This window comes from Labeo rohita, chromosome 9 (assembly GCF_022985175.1).
Source record: "Labeo rohita strain BAU-BD-2019 chromosome 9, IGBB_LRoh.1.0, whole genome shotgun sequence".
NCBI lineage: Eukaryota > Metazoa > Chordata > Actinopteri > Cypriniformes > Cyprinidae > Labeo > Labeo rohita.
In genome coordinates, this window is record NC_066877.1 from 10,183,484 (window position 1) to 10,198,994 (window position 15,511).

Below are 15,511 nucleotides of genomic sequence, written 5' to 3' on the forward strand. Positions count from 1 at the left end.
CTTATGATTATGAGTTTATGCCTCACAATTGACTTTTTTTAACATCAGTATTCTTGGGTTTACTTTTTTTGGTTTCCACCACTGAATAAAAAATAAAAAAGGTAATTGCAATATTATTTCTCACAATTCTGACTTTTTTTTCTTGCAATTGGAAATTTACATATAACAATTTAGACATTTTTCTCTGAATTATGAGTTTAAATCTGACAATTCTTACCATTCTGAATTATGAGAAAAAAGTCTGAATTGTGAGATAAAAAGACACAGTTACCTCTTTTTATTTTTTTTTATTCCATAGCAGAAACATTCTTCCATAAGACAATAAACTTCAGTTAGACATTTGTTAAAAATGCCTTCAAAAAGCCTTCACTTGATCCCTCATTCTGTCATTTTAACTACAAGCATTTGCTCAGAAATAGATTCTAATGAACAATTATTAATTTATGTATGTAGCTTATATGTACACTACCAGTCAAAAGTTTTTTAACAGTAAGATTATTAATGTTTTTTTTAAAGAGGTCTCTTCTGCTCACCAAGCCTGCATTTATTTGATCCAAAGTACAGCAAAAACAGTAAAATTTTGAAATATTTTTACTATTTAAAATAAATGTTTTCTATGTGAATATGTTTTCAATAGTAATTTATTCCTGTGATCAAAGCTAAATTTTCAGCATCATTACTCCAGTCGTCAGTGTCATATGATCCTTCAGAAATTATACTAATATGCTGATTTACTGTTCAAGAAACATGTTTTTATCATTATTATTTTTATCAATACTTAAAACAGTGTAGTACATTTTTCAGGATTCTTTGAATAGAAACATCCAAATATCAGCATTTATCTGTAATAAAAAGCTTTTGTAACTATCCAAAAGCTTGGAAATTATAGAAATGTATACTTTTATTTAGCAAGGATGCTTTAAATTGATTAAATGTGATGAAAAGATTTCTGTTTCAGAAAATTGCTGTTCTTCTGAAATTTCTATTAATCAAAGAAACCTGAAAAAATTCTGCTCAGCTGTTTTCAACTGTAACGAGGACGCTGAGGCGGCGTTTGAATCCAATTGCGGAAGTTTATTACAAATGACAGCACACATAAACGTGGAAACAGGCAGAGGGTCGATTACCAGAAAAGCAGTCCAACAGCATACAACACATAAACGTAATCCAAGCAGCAGAGAGATAAAGCAGGCAGTGGGTCAAATACCGTGAAGTCAGTCCAGAAACAGCAAACAATCCAATAGGGGTAATCCGTAAACTCAGTAGTCCATAAACAAAGCAAGATAGCAACAGGTAATCCAACAGAGTAAATATAAACGCTCGGTAAGGCAGGTGAAACTGGCAATACTTCGCAAAGTATAGAGCACATGGTCAGTCTTTAAATAGTGTCAAACAGGAAGTAACAGTAGAAGCAGCAGAGGGAGCATGCAGGCAGTCCTAGGGTGAGGGCTCCCTCTGCTGGCTTGGCGTTACAGAATCCCCCCCCCCAGGAGCGACTCCTGGCGCTCAAAACAACAACAGTCCAGGTGGGTGGGGGAACAGAGGCAAAACAGGGGGTGGGACGGAGGGCCAGGTCCATGTAGAGCAGGTGGGCCTGGATCGTGGAGCAGGGACAGACAGTGAAGCACTGGAGGACCTGGATCGTTGGGCAGGGACAGACAGTGAAGCACTGGAGGACCTGGACCATGGAGTAGTGGCAGACAGTGGAACCCTGGAGGACCAGGGCCATGGAGCTGTGACAGACAGTGGAACCTTGGAGGACCTGGGCCGTGGAGCAGTAGCAGGCCATGAAGTACTGGAGGGCCTGGGCCGTGGAGCTGTGGCAGACCGTGTAGTACTGGAGGGCCTGGGCCGTGGAGCAATGGCAGAGTAGGGGACCATGGTGGGGCAGGCAGAGCAGGCAGAACAGGAAGCCGTGGCGCAGCAGGCAGAGCAGGCAGAACAGGAAGCCATGGCGAGGCAGGCAGAGCAGGCATAACAGGGAGCCATTGCAGGGCAGGCAGAACAGGCAGAGCAAACAGGAGCAGAGATATCCACAGTGGGACTAATGACATGCATAGCAGAGCGGTGTGTTCATGCATGATTTTCTTGGCCGTGGCATGACAGGCAGAGAGTTTCATATGGGTCTTCTTGATTGCGACCTGGCGGGCAGAGAGTTCATCCTGGGACGCCGCCCCCAGGGAGGATCTACAGCATGCGCTGACACCTCTGGGGGCATGGGCGCAGATGCTTGGGCAGGTGAGGCAGGGAAGTCATGAATGGCCTTCATGGCCGTGACAGGACGGGCAGAGAGTCCTTGGGGAAACGCCACCCCTTTAGGAGGTTCTACAGCCGGAGCTGCTGCTTCTGGGGGCATTGGCGTAGACTCTTTGACAGAAGAGGCCTCTGGTGTAGACTCGTGGACGGACGAGGCCTCGGGAGCAGACTCGTGGACAGACGAAGCTTCTGGAGCAGACTCGTGGACAGGCGAGACCCCTGGAACACAGTGTGCAGCCCACACACTGAAAATGGCTACGGCCATTACAGGCAGCACAGTAGATAATGGGGTGTCTGGTGACCTTGTGGGTGTGGATGTTATGGACTTATGGCTTGCGAATGTGGGCTCTGCGTGGCTTGGGAGCGTGGGCTCTGCGCGGCTTGGGAGCGTGGGCTCTGCGGTTTCAGCTGAGATGTGAGGTAGTTTGAGAAGGTTAAAGGAGACCTGGTGAGGTTTTGGTAGGACATTAGTTGTTTGCCTTGACTCAGGGAGGCCTGCCGTGGCCGGACTTGACTCAGGAGCAACAGCAGCAACCTGACTTGGCTCATGAAGAACAACCGTGGCTTGACTTGGCTCATGGACGACAGCAGCAACTTGACTTGGTTCATGGAGGTCAACTGTGGCTTGACTTGGCTCGGGAATAACAGCAGCAACTTGACTAGACTTCGGAAGAGCAGCTCTGACCTGACTTGACACAGGAAACACAGCTTTAACGTGACTTGACGCTGGAACAACAGCTGCAGCTAGACTTGACTGTGGAACACCAGCCGTGACCTGACTGGATTCGGAAACTTGACTTAACGCAGCTGCAACGTGGCTTGGCTCAGGAACAACATGGCTTGGCTCAGGAACAACAGCTGTTGCTTGACTTGACTCTGTTGCTTGACTTGACTCTGTTGCTTGACTTGACTCTGTTGCTTGACTTGACTCTGTTGCTTGACTTGACTCTGTTGCTTGACTTGACTCTGTTGCTTGACTTGACTCTGTTGCTTGACTTGACTCTGTTGCTTGACTTGACTCTGTTGCTTGACTTGACTCTGTTGCTTGACTTGACTCTGTTGCTTGACTTGACTCTGTTGCTTGACTTGACTCGGAAGCCTTGGACTTTGGAGCAGCAGCTGTAGCTTGACTTGACACAGGAGACACAGCTGCAACTTGACCTGACTCTGAAGAAGCACCTGCAGTTTGACTTGGCTCTGCAGCTTGACTTGGCACAGGAACAGTAGCTGTAATCTTGCTTGGCTCGAGGGTGGCAGCTGTGACTTTACTTGACTCAGGAAACGCAGCTGCGAATTGACTTGACACCGCTGCAATTTGACTGGAACCAGGGGTAGCTGCCATTTTAGCTGCCCATACAGCCATGAGGGGTGAGTCCAGTAAGTGGGTCATCATGTGGCATGACTTGGAGACAGCGACCATCTTATGGAGTGGCTCTGGGATGGCGGCCATCTTGTGAACTGGCTTGGGGAAGGCGGCCATCTTGTGGACTGGCTCTGGGATGGCGGCCATCTTGTGGACTGGCTCAGGGACGGCGGCCATCTTGTGGACTGGCTCAGGGGGGAGGGCGGCCATGACAGGTGCGGACTCTGGACGGGTGGCCATGACGTGAGCAGGCCCTGGAGCGGCAGGCGTGACGTGAGCAGGCCCTGGAGCGGCAGGCGTGACGTGAGCAGGCCCTGGAGCGGCAGGCGTGACGTGAGCAGGCCCTGGAGCGGCAGGCGTGGCGCAGGCCCTGGAGCGGCAGGCGTGACGTGAGCAGGCCCTGGAGCGGCAGGCGTGACGTGAGCAGGCCCTGGAGCGGCAGGCGTGACGTGAGCAGGCCCTGGAGCGGCAGGCGTGACGTGAGCAGGCCCTGGAGCGGCGTGGCGTGAGCAGCCCCTGGCGGCAGGCGTGACGTGAGCAGCCCCTGGAGCGGCAGGCGTGACGTGAACAGGCTTTGGCTTGGTGGACGTGACTTGAGCTGGCTTTGGCTTGGCAGGCATGACGTGAACAGGCCTTGGCTTGGTTGACGTGACTTGAGTTAGCTGTGGCTTAGCAGGCTTGGTTTGAGGAGCCTCTGGCGTGACGGTGACGATACCGGACATGAAGGTTGGGATGTGACGGGTCTCTGGTTTGCTGGAGGTGAAGGGAGCTGGTTGTGGTGGGGTAGCTACTGGAGGATCACGGGGTCCCTCATCCGCGATCCCCACAGTAAACGTGGATCCACTTAATAGCAGGGCATGATCAATATATTTCTCTAGTGACCAATGAATCTTTCCCCCAGGTAGCCATGAACGAATGGGATCGTTTAAACCCACCCGAAAAATGTCTTTCAGTGCCACGTCATTAAAGTCAACCAGGTGACACAGTCCACAAAATTCCCCCACATATTCCTCTATAGCCTTGTCACCTTGACGAAGGCAGAGGAGGCGAGATACTGCAGGGTTCATGTTAGCTGGTCGTGTACTCTGTAATTTCCGCTGGATTCTTGGTAGGCGAAGTATTCTGTAACGAGGACGCTGAGGCGGCGTTTGAATCCAATTGCGGAAGTTTATTACAAATGACAGCACACATAAACGTGGAAACAGGCAGAGGGTCGATTACCAGAAAAGCAGTCCAACAGCATACAACACATAAACGTAATCCAAGCAGCAGAGAGATAAAGCAGGCAGTGGGTCAAATACTGTGAAGTCAGTCCAGAAACAGCAAACAATCCAATAGGGGTAATCCGTAAACTCAGTAGTCCATAAACAAAGCAAGATAGCAACAGGTAATCCAACAGAGTAAATATAAACGCTCGGTAAGGCAGGTGAAACTGGCAATACTTCGCAAAGTATAGAGCACATGGTCAGTCTTTAAATAGTGTCAAACAGGAAGTAACAGTAGAAGCAGCAGAGGGAGCATGCAGGCAGTCCTAGGGTGAGGGCTCCCTCTGCTGGCTTGGCGTTACATCAACATAATAGTAATGTTAAATGTTTTTTGAGCAACAAATCAGAATATTAGAATGATTTCTGAAGGATCATGTGACTGGAGTAATGATGTTAAAAATTCAGAAATCACAGGAATAAGTTACATTTTAAAATATATTCAAATAGAAAACAGTTATTTTGAATAGTAAAATTGTATTTGCTGTTTTTTTTTTTTTTCAAATAAATGCAGGAGCAGAAGAGACTTCTTTAAAAACATTACAAATCTTACTGTTCAAAAACTTTTGACTGGTAGTGTCTGTCTGTGCTTAACCAATGTATAGTCAGCCATAAAAGAAAATAATCACATTTTATGTGTTTATGAATATTCATGTATATATTATGAGAGGCAGAAAACAATTTTGTTTTGTGTGCGTTACTCCTCAACTGTACGTCTTTCTTTTGCTAAAGTGATGGTGTGACATCAGTCCTCCTGGGTGACTTCTATTGCGATGTAATAATGTACTGTGTATTTCCATGCCCCAGGGCAACTGATCTATCTCCCCCATAGTGCTCTCACATCTCCATCTGTACTATAAATAGCTGTGAGTCATGTTCATGGACAGACCTGCTCTGAGATATAGAAAATGGCCGGGTTCATGTTTAGAGCTCATCTGCGTGAAGGGATCACAGGCTTTTTTTAAACCACACAACTGGAGGTTTAGTCAGGGATGAGTCAGTAGTATATGTGTGGGAAGTGAGTGTATGAGAGTGTATGTGTGGGGTGGGTTGAATATGTTATGGCTGATTATTAGTCAAGAAACTGGCTCATTTTTCACGTATGGGTTATTTTGTCTGCGACATTTTAATGTGCTTCGTAGTCACACCGTATTTAGTGCTTAAGATATCCTAACATATTTCTTATTTTATTATTTTGACGTTGATACTGACATCAGTAGCTTTTCAACAATGTTCATAAGACACTTTTTATTTTTTTGCATCATTTAAACAATGTTATTTTAAAAAGGTTCTTTTCAAGATTTTCACCTCAGTGTTCTAAATCTAAATGGTCTGAGTTTGTGTGTGTTACAGACAAGCTCTTTGGACAGTGCCGGAGCTCCAGACACGACCAGGTTCAGTACCAGGTCTCTGTTCCTGTTCTTCAGAGACTGCAGGAAGTGCTCAAAGAGTTGATGCTTCAGGGTAAACACACACACACACACACACACACACATATTTGTTTTTCTGTCATGGTGAGGACTTTCAAATTGCCTTCTGTTGTTTTTATAGTGAGCTAATAATGTTTTATAGCCCCTACCTCAAAACGTATTTAGTATGTATTTTGTTTATTAAAGGGTTAGTTGACCCAAAAATATAATTCTGTCTTTAATTACTCAACCTCATGTTAATGAACTTAAGAACACAAATTCAGATATTTTTGATGAAATCCGCATGCGTCATGGTACTCTTGTGAATGTGTGGCAGAGACTGACGCAGAAGAGAAGAAATTGTTGAATAAAGTTATTCATTTTATTTTCTTTGTACACAAAAAGTATTCTCGTAGCTTCATAAAATTACAGCTGAACCACTGATGTCAGGGTCAGAAAGCTCTCAGATTTCATCAAAAAATATTTTAATTTGTGTTCTAAAGATGAACAAAGGTCTCACAGGTTTGGAACAACATGAGGATGAGTGATAATTACAGAATTTTCATTTTTGGGTGTACTAACCCTTTAAGCTAACTTTCCTCTCTGGCCAGGCCACACAATGCTTATGATTTCAGGTTTTGTAGGCTGACACACACACACACATTTTGTGTGTGCTATTATTTTAGTGCTTTTATTTTTTTTTAAATATGAAAAATTAGGAAATGCAAATATGAGTACAAATCAATGAATAATAATAGTTCTGGATGTCATGGAATTTTGGATATTGGTAAAACATATGAGAACCAAAAATAGCCAGTGTTTTCCTGGAGCTCTACGGAGAAGCATAAAAATGACATTTACTATCACAGTTGACATCCTGCATTAAATCCTGCATCCTGTGACAATAAATAGCTGGTAGCTTTGTTACCCCTTGCATTTAAACTCACTGGTATGCTTGTATTCATTGGCTAGTAAACTTTTAATAATTTATGTCTGTTAATTTATTAAATTTGACTAATTTTAAATAAAAATAAAATAATTGCATATACTAATATAATTTATATAATATAAATTAATAATAATAAAATAAATAAAATAATAATAATAATAATAATTTATATACAAACATTTTATGATGAAAACAAACTTTTTTTTCAACTTTACGTTACATTGATTTTATTATGATACTGACAACAAAACATTTCCCACAATTTTAATATTCAACTTCATGTATTTTCTGAATCATTATATTACCAGTTTTTAGAACAGAAGTGCTGTCATCTGCTGCTGTATCTAATGGACTGTGCAAGGTCCAAATGTATGTATGAAAAGCATAATATAGTATAATATCAAATGAAATAATGAAGAAATATATTATTCATTAGGATTAGGACAGACTAAAGGCAAACAAACAAAGCATTGCCGACAGGATTGGGTATCTCAGGTTTCAGACTTGTTTTCAAGAAAAAGCACACTCACAATGCATGCTGACTCACTCCTGAAATAATGACTCTGGGAAGTCATGTACTATAGTGTAAGTGATAATGTACTGCTTTACATGTACATGCTTACATTGTTTGTGCTGTTGTGGGTATTTGTGTGCCTGTGAACAGGATTCTCCTGGCAGGATGAAATCACCCAGCGCATCATTGCAAAGGAGCTGAGCCGTATTCCTCACACACGCACACAAAAGGTCCAGAATGCACAGTGAGTGCTAGGAACAGACAATGCTTTTAGTTTAAAGGAGCAGTATCATTTACTCACCCTCATTTTGTTCCAAACCTGTATGACTTTGTTTCCTTAGTGGAACATTTTTTTCTCCCTGACCATTTTTTTTGTGTGATTGCAGTTAATGGACTCTGGAGCTCAAAAACACCATAAAAGTATCATGAAAGCGGACTAAGTTTGTTGAATTCACATAATAGCTTTGTGAATTTTAAAGGGGTCATCGGATGCTCGTTTTCCACAAGCTGATATGATTCTTTAGGGTCTTAATGAGAGGTCTATAACATACTTAAGTTAAATTTTCTCAGTGGTAGTGTAAAAAACACCCTTTTTACCTGGTCAAGATCAGCCCTTTTCAGAGCGAGCCGTTTTGTTGCATATGCCTTTAATGCTAATGAGCTCTGCTCACCCCGCCCCTCTCTTCTGTGGGGTGACGAGCCGGTCTGTTTACTTTAGCTGCATTTAGCCACCTTTAGCCGCAAACTTGCTAACTAGCACATTATTAGGAAAGGCGATTTGAAAAGATGCATAAAAAACCTTATACTCACTTCTGCTGTAGGTGAAGCTGCGTCACGAATGTTTCGCGCGAACACAGATGCATTTAGGTAGTTCAGGGATCAGCGTAGTTACTTAATAAATGAAAGTAACGTATACCCTCAGCATCTTCAGCAGCTCAGATGTCGAAAGTAAATGATGACTGCTATGTCATTATTACATCCAACGACAGAACACCTCAGTCGGAGACATTCTTGTCTTCCCTTGCACTGGCGTCAAAACAATGGCGGTCAGAGTTTTTACAGCTCACTCAGCTCACTCAGGGTGGGTCTAAGGTAAGACTATCGTGGGAGTGGCCTTTGTCTGTGTGACAAGATGCTGAAAATGGCTTGATTTGAAAAAGAGGATATTACTTATAAAGATTTTTAAAAACACCACTGGGTGGATTTTTATCATTATAGGGTGGTTGTGTACACTACAAAACAACATGTAAAAGAAGTTTTGCATTCGATGACCCCTTTAAAGGGAAATAGAATGAACTTTTACATAGTGTTTGCCTATAAATGTGTTTTACCAACCAAAAAATTAACTTTTTTTAATCCAAAATCCATAAACCTAAACAGTCTCAATTATTAAGGCGTTTTGATTTTCTGAGCAGTATGATGTCACACTGCTCAGGCCCTGCCCACAATTGCTGACGGACTGTCCTGTATTAGCGCAAATCCAGTGTTATGGATGTGTCATTTTGCGTTGTGGATGTGACATGTAAATGCTTAGAGAATGTATGCGTTACCAATATACTGCACCATCTGTTTATATTTTAATAAGCCCTTGTTGATAGTCTAAACATCAGAAAAATATCAGTCTATGCACAAGTTTTCTATGTTAAAAAAGGAAAATAATTATCCGTTATGGAAGTGACAAAAAAGGACACAGTTTTTGAGAGACTACATACTTTGTAGGATTTCTGCGAATTAAAATGCACAAACCAGTCGCAATAATACCCAACAAATAGAAAAGCAATGGCTCTTCACAGAACATATAATTGTTACTTAATTTTAATTTTTGATGTGTCTATTTTTGAGGAATATGTACTGTTATGGATGTGACAAGCCTGAAAATAGCACTTACCAGACTATGGAAAAATCATACACTAAAAATAAAAATAAAAATGCTTTAAAAACTTTAAGAGAGACCTCACATGGATATTTGAACCACCAAATATTGACATCTTTGCTATTAATATAGTAAAAACCTTTGGTAAAGACTATTTTTTCATGGTAAGGTTGACCTTTGCATGGAATTACCCATTAGCATATTTCCTCCCTCAGCCAGATGTACGTTGCACGCCATTTTCTCTGTGCTCGAGCAGCTGTAGTGTCAGTCTTGTAAGCAATGCAGGTGTTTTGTAGTCGGATGTAAAAGTGAACATGAGAGTCTGGAGCCACTGGAGACGCAGTGGATTAGTTTTACACAAAATGTGGAAGAGAGGGGCGGGGTGAGCAGTAGCTCATTATCATTTAAAGAGACATGCACTAAAACGTGTCGCTGTGAGCAGAGCTGTTTTTGACAGGGTAAAAAGGGTGTTGTTTTACACGAGCATTGAAGAATTAAATGGGAAATGGGCATCTGCTGATTGCTGCCCCCTTCAAATTTATATTCATTATTAATCTTTCCCTTCAGATAGCTGGTAATGGATGACTCAGTCAAGTTAAACTTGACGATCAGATCAGTCTGATTCTGTGATTAATTTTTCAGACTGTTTAAACACTTTATCAGTTCATTTAAAAAATCATTTCATTCAATTGAATATTTCATTCATGAATCGCCACTTCCCTCATGAATTTTCACAGTAGAGTTAGCATAGATGTCAAGATTTTCTTTTAAAAATATTTTGCCGTTTTTGCCTTTATTTGTAAAATAAAATAGACACTTGACAGAAAGCAAAAAATTACCACAACTCAGAGCTCAAACTCAAATCCATCAGCTCCAGCAGATATCAAGATTTTTGTGTTTCTTACACAACGCTGTTTTATGGCTTCAGAAGACTTCTTAGATGTTGCACAGACTTGTATGTTGTACTTATGTAAAAGATCTATAATACTTTTAAGGTGCTTAAAAGGTCTATTATTATAATTGAAAAAAATTCTCCTCAATTTCTCCTTTTGTTACAAAAGAAAAAAGACAGTCATCCAGGGTTGAAACAGCAGGAGGATGAGAAAGTAATTTCTTATTTTTCAACCGTTCCTTTGAGCGTGTGTTATTGCTGCTAGAAAACTTGATTTCAGAGGTCTCTCAGACCTCAGATGTTTGATCTCTTGTATTAGATTTAATCTAATTGACTGATTTTTTTAGGCCGCCACAGCCTGCAGCTAAGAAGATCTATTCCAGCTCAAACTCTGAACCTGGTCCAGCTCAGAGCTACATGGATTACATGGTCTTAGACCCCCACCAGTCCTCCTCGCTCCGGATGCAAGCCCTACCAATGGACCCATATTCATACCTACAAGTAAACCTTTTTTTTTCTTTTAAGTAGCTTTAATTTACCTTATCATTTTATATATATTTCTCTCATTGTTTCTTAACAGGAGGACATGAGCCATTCTCTCCATCCTCACACCAGCATGGGATACCAGAGACCCTCGCCTCGAGCTGGAGCCCAGCAAAGAGACAGAGACCGTCAGCTCCTGGAAGATGCCGTCTCTCTCTACCTCTCCTCCGCACAACCCTCTTTCCGCCACAGGGGGGCAGCAGCCCTCCCTGCCGCCCCATACTATGAAGATCTAGATTTTCCCTTGGAATATGGAGAGGACTACACCCTACAGGAACAGCCCAGCTCAGCCCAGCGCAACAACAAGAAAGTCCCTCAGGACTACAGCTCTCTTGCTGGACTTGATGGTGAGTACCGCTTCAAATGTTGTGCCCCTAAAGATGATGTCATAGTAAACAATTCACTATTGAAGTCTGCATGTTTTCCCATTTGCTTTAGTTTTGAATGGATTACAATTATGTGTATTGTTATTATGTGTACTATATATTTATATTTAGAGAGTCAGTACAATAAGATACATTTTTTAGAGCTTTTGGTGCAAGTAACACCAAGGTCATGTTTTAAATCCTAGAAAATGCTTGTTAAATGTGCACTTTGAATCCAGTGTAAGTTGGTTTGAATAAGTAAATGTGTAAATGTAGCATTTCATTTAATATAAATATGCATTTATTTTTCAGTTGTTAGAGTTGGTCTGTGCTGATGTTTTTATTTTGTTCGGCTGTTAATATTTGTGTTATAGATGATACACTGGCACAGCTGGCCAACCTGTTAAATAGTTTTGGGGTGGACCCACGAGACCTGAGCCCTCAGCAGATAAAAAGACTCACTCTAGTGTTACAGCTGCTGCAAAACATGGAGAATGCAGGTATCGAGTAACATCACAACACACACAATGTACTTATGTCATGCATTTAGACATTTGCATTGTCACACTGCTTGAATCATATGGGAAAATGTTATGGGCCTAATACATTTTATTGACAGACTACAGTTTTACTGTAATATCAATAAGATTATTTGTGGGACAAAAACACTGTGTGATGTTTTTTCTTATCTTTGTGTTCCTCAGATCAATCCCCAGGGACAGTCACGGTAAAAGAGGTAGATGCAGATTTGCAGTCTAATTATTCACCTAAATGCTAAAAGAAAGTAACACTTTCACTAGGAATTTTTTTTAACATTGCTTTTAATGCATAGTGAGTCATCTAATTATAAGTAACACTGTCACTTATCAGAAAGCGTGAAAAAGGAGTGATTAATTAGCTTCACATTGCATTTTTAGGTTCATAAAATCTGAATTATTTGTACTATGTTGTGTTTTTTTCCTTGACAGACGATTGTAGAAGGCAGTGATAAAGTGTCAGAAAAAGGAGCCAAACCCCACTTACCTGTTTTAGCGCTGCCTTCTACCCAGACATACCAGCGGGCCCCTACTCAGCCCCCATCCACACCAGCCCCTGCGACTGTGCCTAAGGAAGACAGTGGGAGCACTGTGGGGCCCACCCTGTCAGCAAAAGACCTGGGTTTAAAAGAGAAAACTTCTAACATCTTGAAAAGCGCTAAGGATGGGACCAGCACCAGAGAGGAATATGGCTACATTGTCACTAATCAGAGGTAAGAGCTCCTAAAACGTTTAGGGTTTTAATGCTCAGATCAGTACAAATCATTTACTTGAATTTACTGTGTTAGAGTTATAGATGGCAGATTCCTGATCATTTTAGACACAGTCATTAATGCTCAGTGGAACTGATGGGTCTTCCTCCTCTGGGTTTTGCAAAAAGGCAATTTTCTTAGTATTAGTATTATTTAGTATTAGTATTATTACACTTAGTGGTAGTGTTATTTCTTAGTGTTTTTTTGTCTAAGAGTACAGTACAAAAGACTGATTTTTAACTACTGGAGAGTTTTTCTTTCCTTCTTTAAAAGTAATGAATGTAAAGAAACAAAATGATGAGCATTTGAATAACACAGTATTCCCATGGTTATGGAAATCATGAAAATAGCAGGGAATTTTTAAATTGTCATTAAAAAGTCATTAAAACATTTTTTTTTTCATCAGTAAATTGTTATACTTTTTTTTTTTTTAATAATTTATGTAATTATGACTTGAAATGCCCCAAAAGTCATTTTTTTTATAAAAATGATTGGCAGGGTTTGTCAGGGAATATTTAATGTGACTACATTAAATCTAATCTGCATTCAAATTAAATGTTTCTATTAGCAATAATTTATTCTACGCTTTTTCACACTACCAGTCAAAAGTTTTTGAACAGTAAGATTTTAAATGTTTTTTTTAAGAAGTCTCTGTTGCTCATCAAACCTGGATTTATTGATCCAAAGTACAGCAAAAACAGTAACATTTTTAAATATTTTTACTAGTTTAAATAACTGGTTTCTATTTGAATATATTTTAAAATGTAATTTATTCCTGTGATTTCAAAGCTAAATTTTTAGCACCATTACTCCAGTCATGTGATCCTTCAGAAATCATTATAAATTCTGATTTGCTGCTCAAAAACAATTATTATTATTATGTTGAAAACAGCAGAGTAATTTTTCAGAAAAAAAGTTCAGAAAAAACAGCTCTTATCTGAGATTTTTTTTGTAACTTTATTATAATTTCAGATTTCTGTGAATCTTTTATTCATCAAATAATAATAAGTTAGTATTAAATATAGTAGTAAATATAAATTAGTATGATTTCTGAAGGATCATGTGACACTGAAGACTGGAGTAATGATGCTGAAAATTCAGCTTTGAAATCACAGGAATAAATTACATTTTAAAATATATTCAAATAGAAAACAGTTATTTTAAATTGTAAAAATATTTCTAAATTATAATGTGCTTTGGATCAAATAAATGCAGGCTTTGTGAGCAGGAGAGACTTCTTTAAAAACATCAAAAATCTTACTGTTCAAAAACTTTTGACTGGTAGTGTATAATTGACTAGAAATGAAAAGGAAACTGATTCAAGGTCAGTTTTTCCTCTTGAAATACATGGCATGTGTCTCTGATGATTTCCTGATAGTAAATTTGTGTTAATATAGCTGAATGTTTCTTCAAACGACTTCTTATAATTTATTTGTGCTGAACACTCAAAATAAAACAAATGTATGTCTTCCTGTGTTTTTTCCTCCAGTCCTTTAAGTCTGTATGATGGGGTGAAACTCCTAGAGACCCTGGCAGAGAGAATCCATCTCTCCACGAGCAGTTTCATCAACATTAGGTGAAGTGTGTGTGTGTGTTTGCATTAGTAGATGGAGAGACTGATAGATTAGAGAATAAAGGGTGAGAATAAAAGACAACGCAATCTATCGTCCGCTTGTCTCTGCAGCGTGGTGGGGTCGGCCCTGACGTTCAGGATCCGACAGAACTCTCTTAATCTCAGCGCGGAGGACGTGGCCAATAAAGCCGGTGAGTGACAAGCCCTCTCGCTTGGACCGTTAACTTAGATGAAAAAGAAAAAGAATGACCAGGCACTTTTTTGATTATACCGTTTATTGTCTTTACATTGCAGTAGCTGAGAAGAAGTTCCTCGAGGGTGAGACAGGATTGAAAATCATCCAGACTGGAGTGGGAGAGGTATGCTCGTCCCGTTTTTATGTTCTCCAACTGCAAACCGCAAAACCCACACATTCACTGTGATCAGCAGGTCTATAGATTAGCGATTATGGGAACTGGTTGGTATAATGAGGCACTCTCTCTTGTCACTCAGCAACAGAATTGGCCACACAGGTCATTATTCTCTACATAACCACCCTCATCAACCAAACAGGGAGCGTTCTCATTGAAATTCATAGATTGTAGAGTTCCGTCCATCTATTATGTACAGATCACGCGCCGAGATATAATTCCCGGTTCTCATGAATCACTTTGGCGTTTAATACTGAACTGAACAAGGAGGGCGTTTGAAACGAAATGTTTTTGAAATCGTCACCGTTCATCTCGGACTGTCCCCACTGTACCGCTCGCCCGTCTCAAATCCTCCTGCGTTTTTTCCCGCTGTGCCTCATTTCTCTCCCTCGCTCGTTCTTTCTCTTCTTGTCCCATGCCATTCTCCCCTCTGCCATTCTTTTGGCCCTTCTCTTTTTGTTACCTCTGCCTTTGACCCCTCCCCATCCCTTTCTCCCCCTCTCCCCCACTTTCTTGGGTGGCTTTTGTGCTCGGTGCATATTGAGGCGTTCTGCTCTCCCTCGCTCGCTCCCCTTTCACTTTGTACAGCTGTTGCAGGCCCTTGAATGCAGAATAATGTCTTTTGTTGCATCCGGCTGCTCATATTTTTAATTATTCTTTCTTGTTCTATTGTGGGCTGTGACACTTTCTTTGCTGTGAAGTGCACGGTGTACGGGCAAGTGAGCGAGTGTGTGCGCGCTCTCCCTGTCCTTTATCTTATAATTTTCTCTCTCTGCCTCAGTAATGAGACCTGCTTGCACCTGACTGTTTTTTG

General features: G+C 40.8%; 1 protein-coding gene across 1 annotated transcript in view; it reads left to right on the plus strand.

Moving 5' to 3' along the window:
• The window catches only part of ptprna (protein tyrosine phosphatase receptor type Na), a 38,581-nt gene that overhangs the window by 6,207 nt on the left and 16,863 nt on the right, over positions 1-15,511 (plus strand). The window contains exons 3-12 of the mRNA XM_051118683.1: positions 6,235-6,345; positions 7,904-7,997; positions 10,866-11,019; positions 11,099-11,408; positions 11,801-11,926; positions 12,131-12,162; positions 12,395-12,675; positions 14,204-14,290; positions 14,399-14,478; positions 14,582-14,646. Of these exons, the coding sequence (XP_050974640.1) occupies positions 6,235-6,345; positions 7,904-7,997; positions 10,866-11,019; positions 11,099-11,408; positions 11,801-11,926; positions 12,131-12,162; positions 12,395-12,675; positions 14,204-14,290; positions 14,399-14,478; positions 14,582-14,646 (1,340 nt within the window). The remainder of the gene's footprint in view (positions 1-6,234; positions 6,346-7,903; positions 7,998-10,865; positions 11,020-11,098; positions 11,409-11,800; positions 11,927-12,130; positions 12,163-12,394; positions 12,676-14,203; positions 14,291-14,398; positions 14,479-14,581; positions 14,647-15,511) is intronic.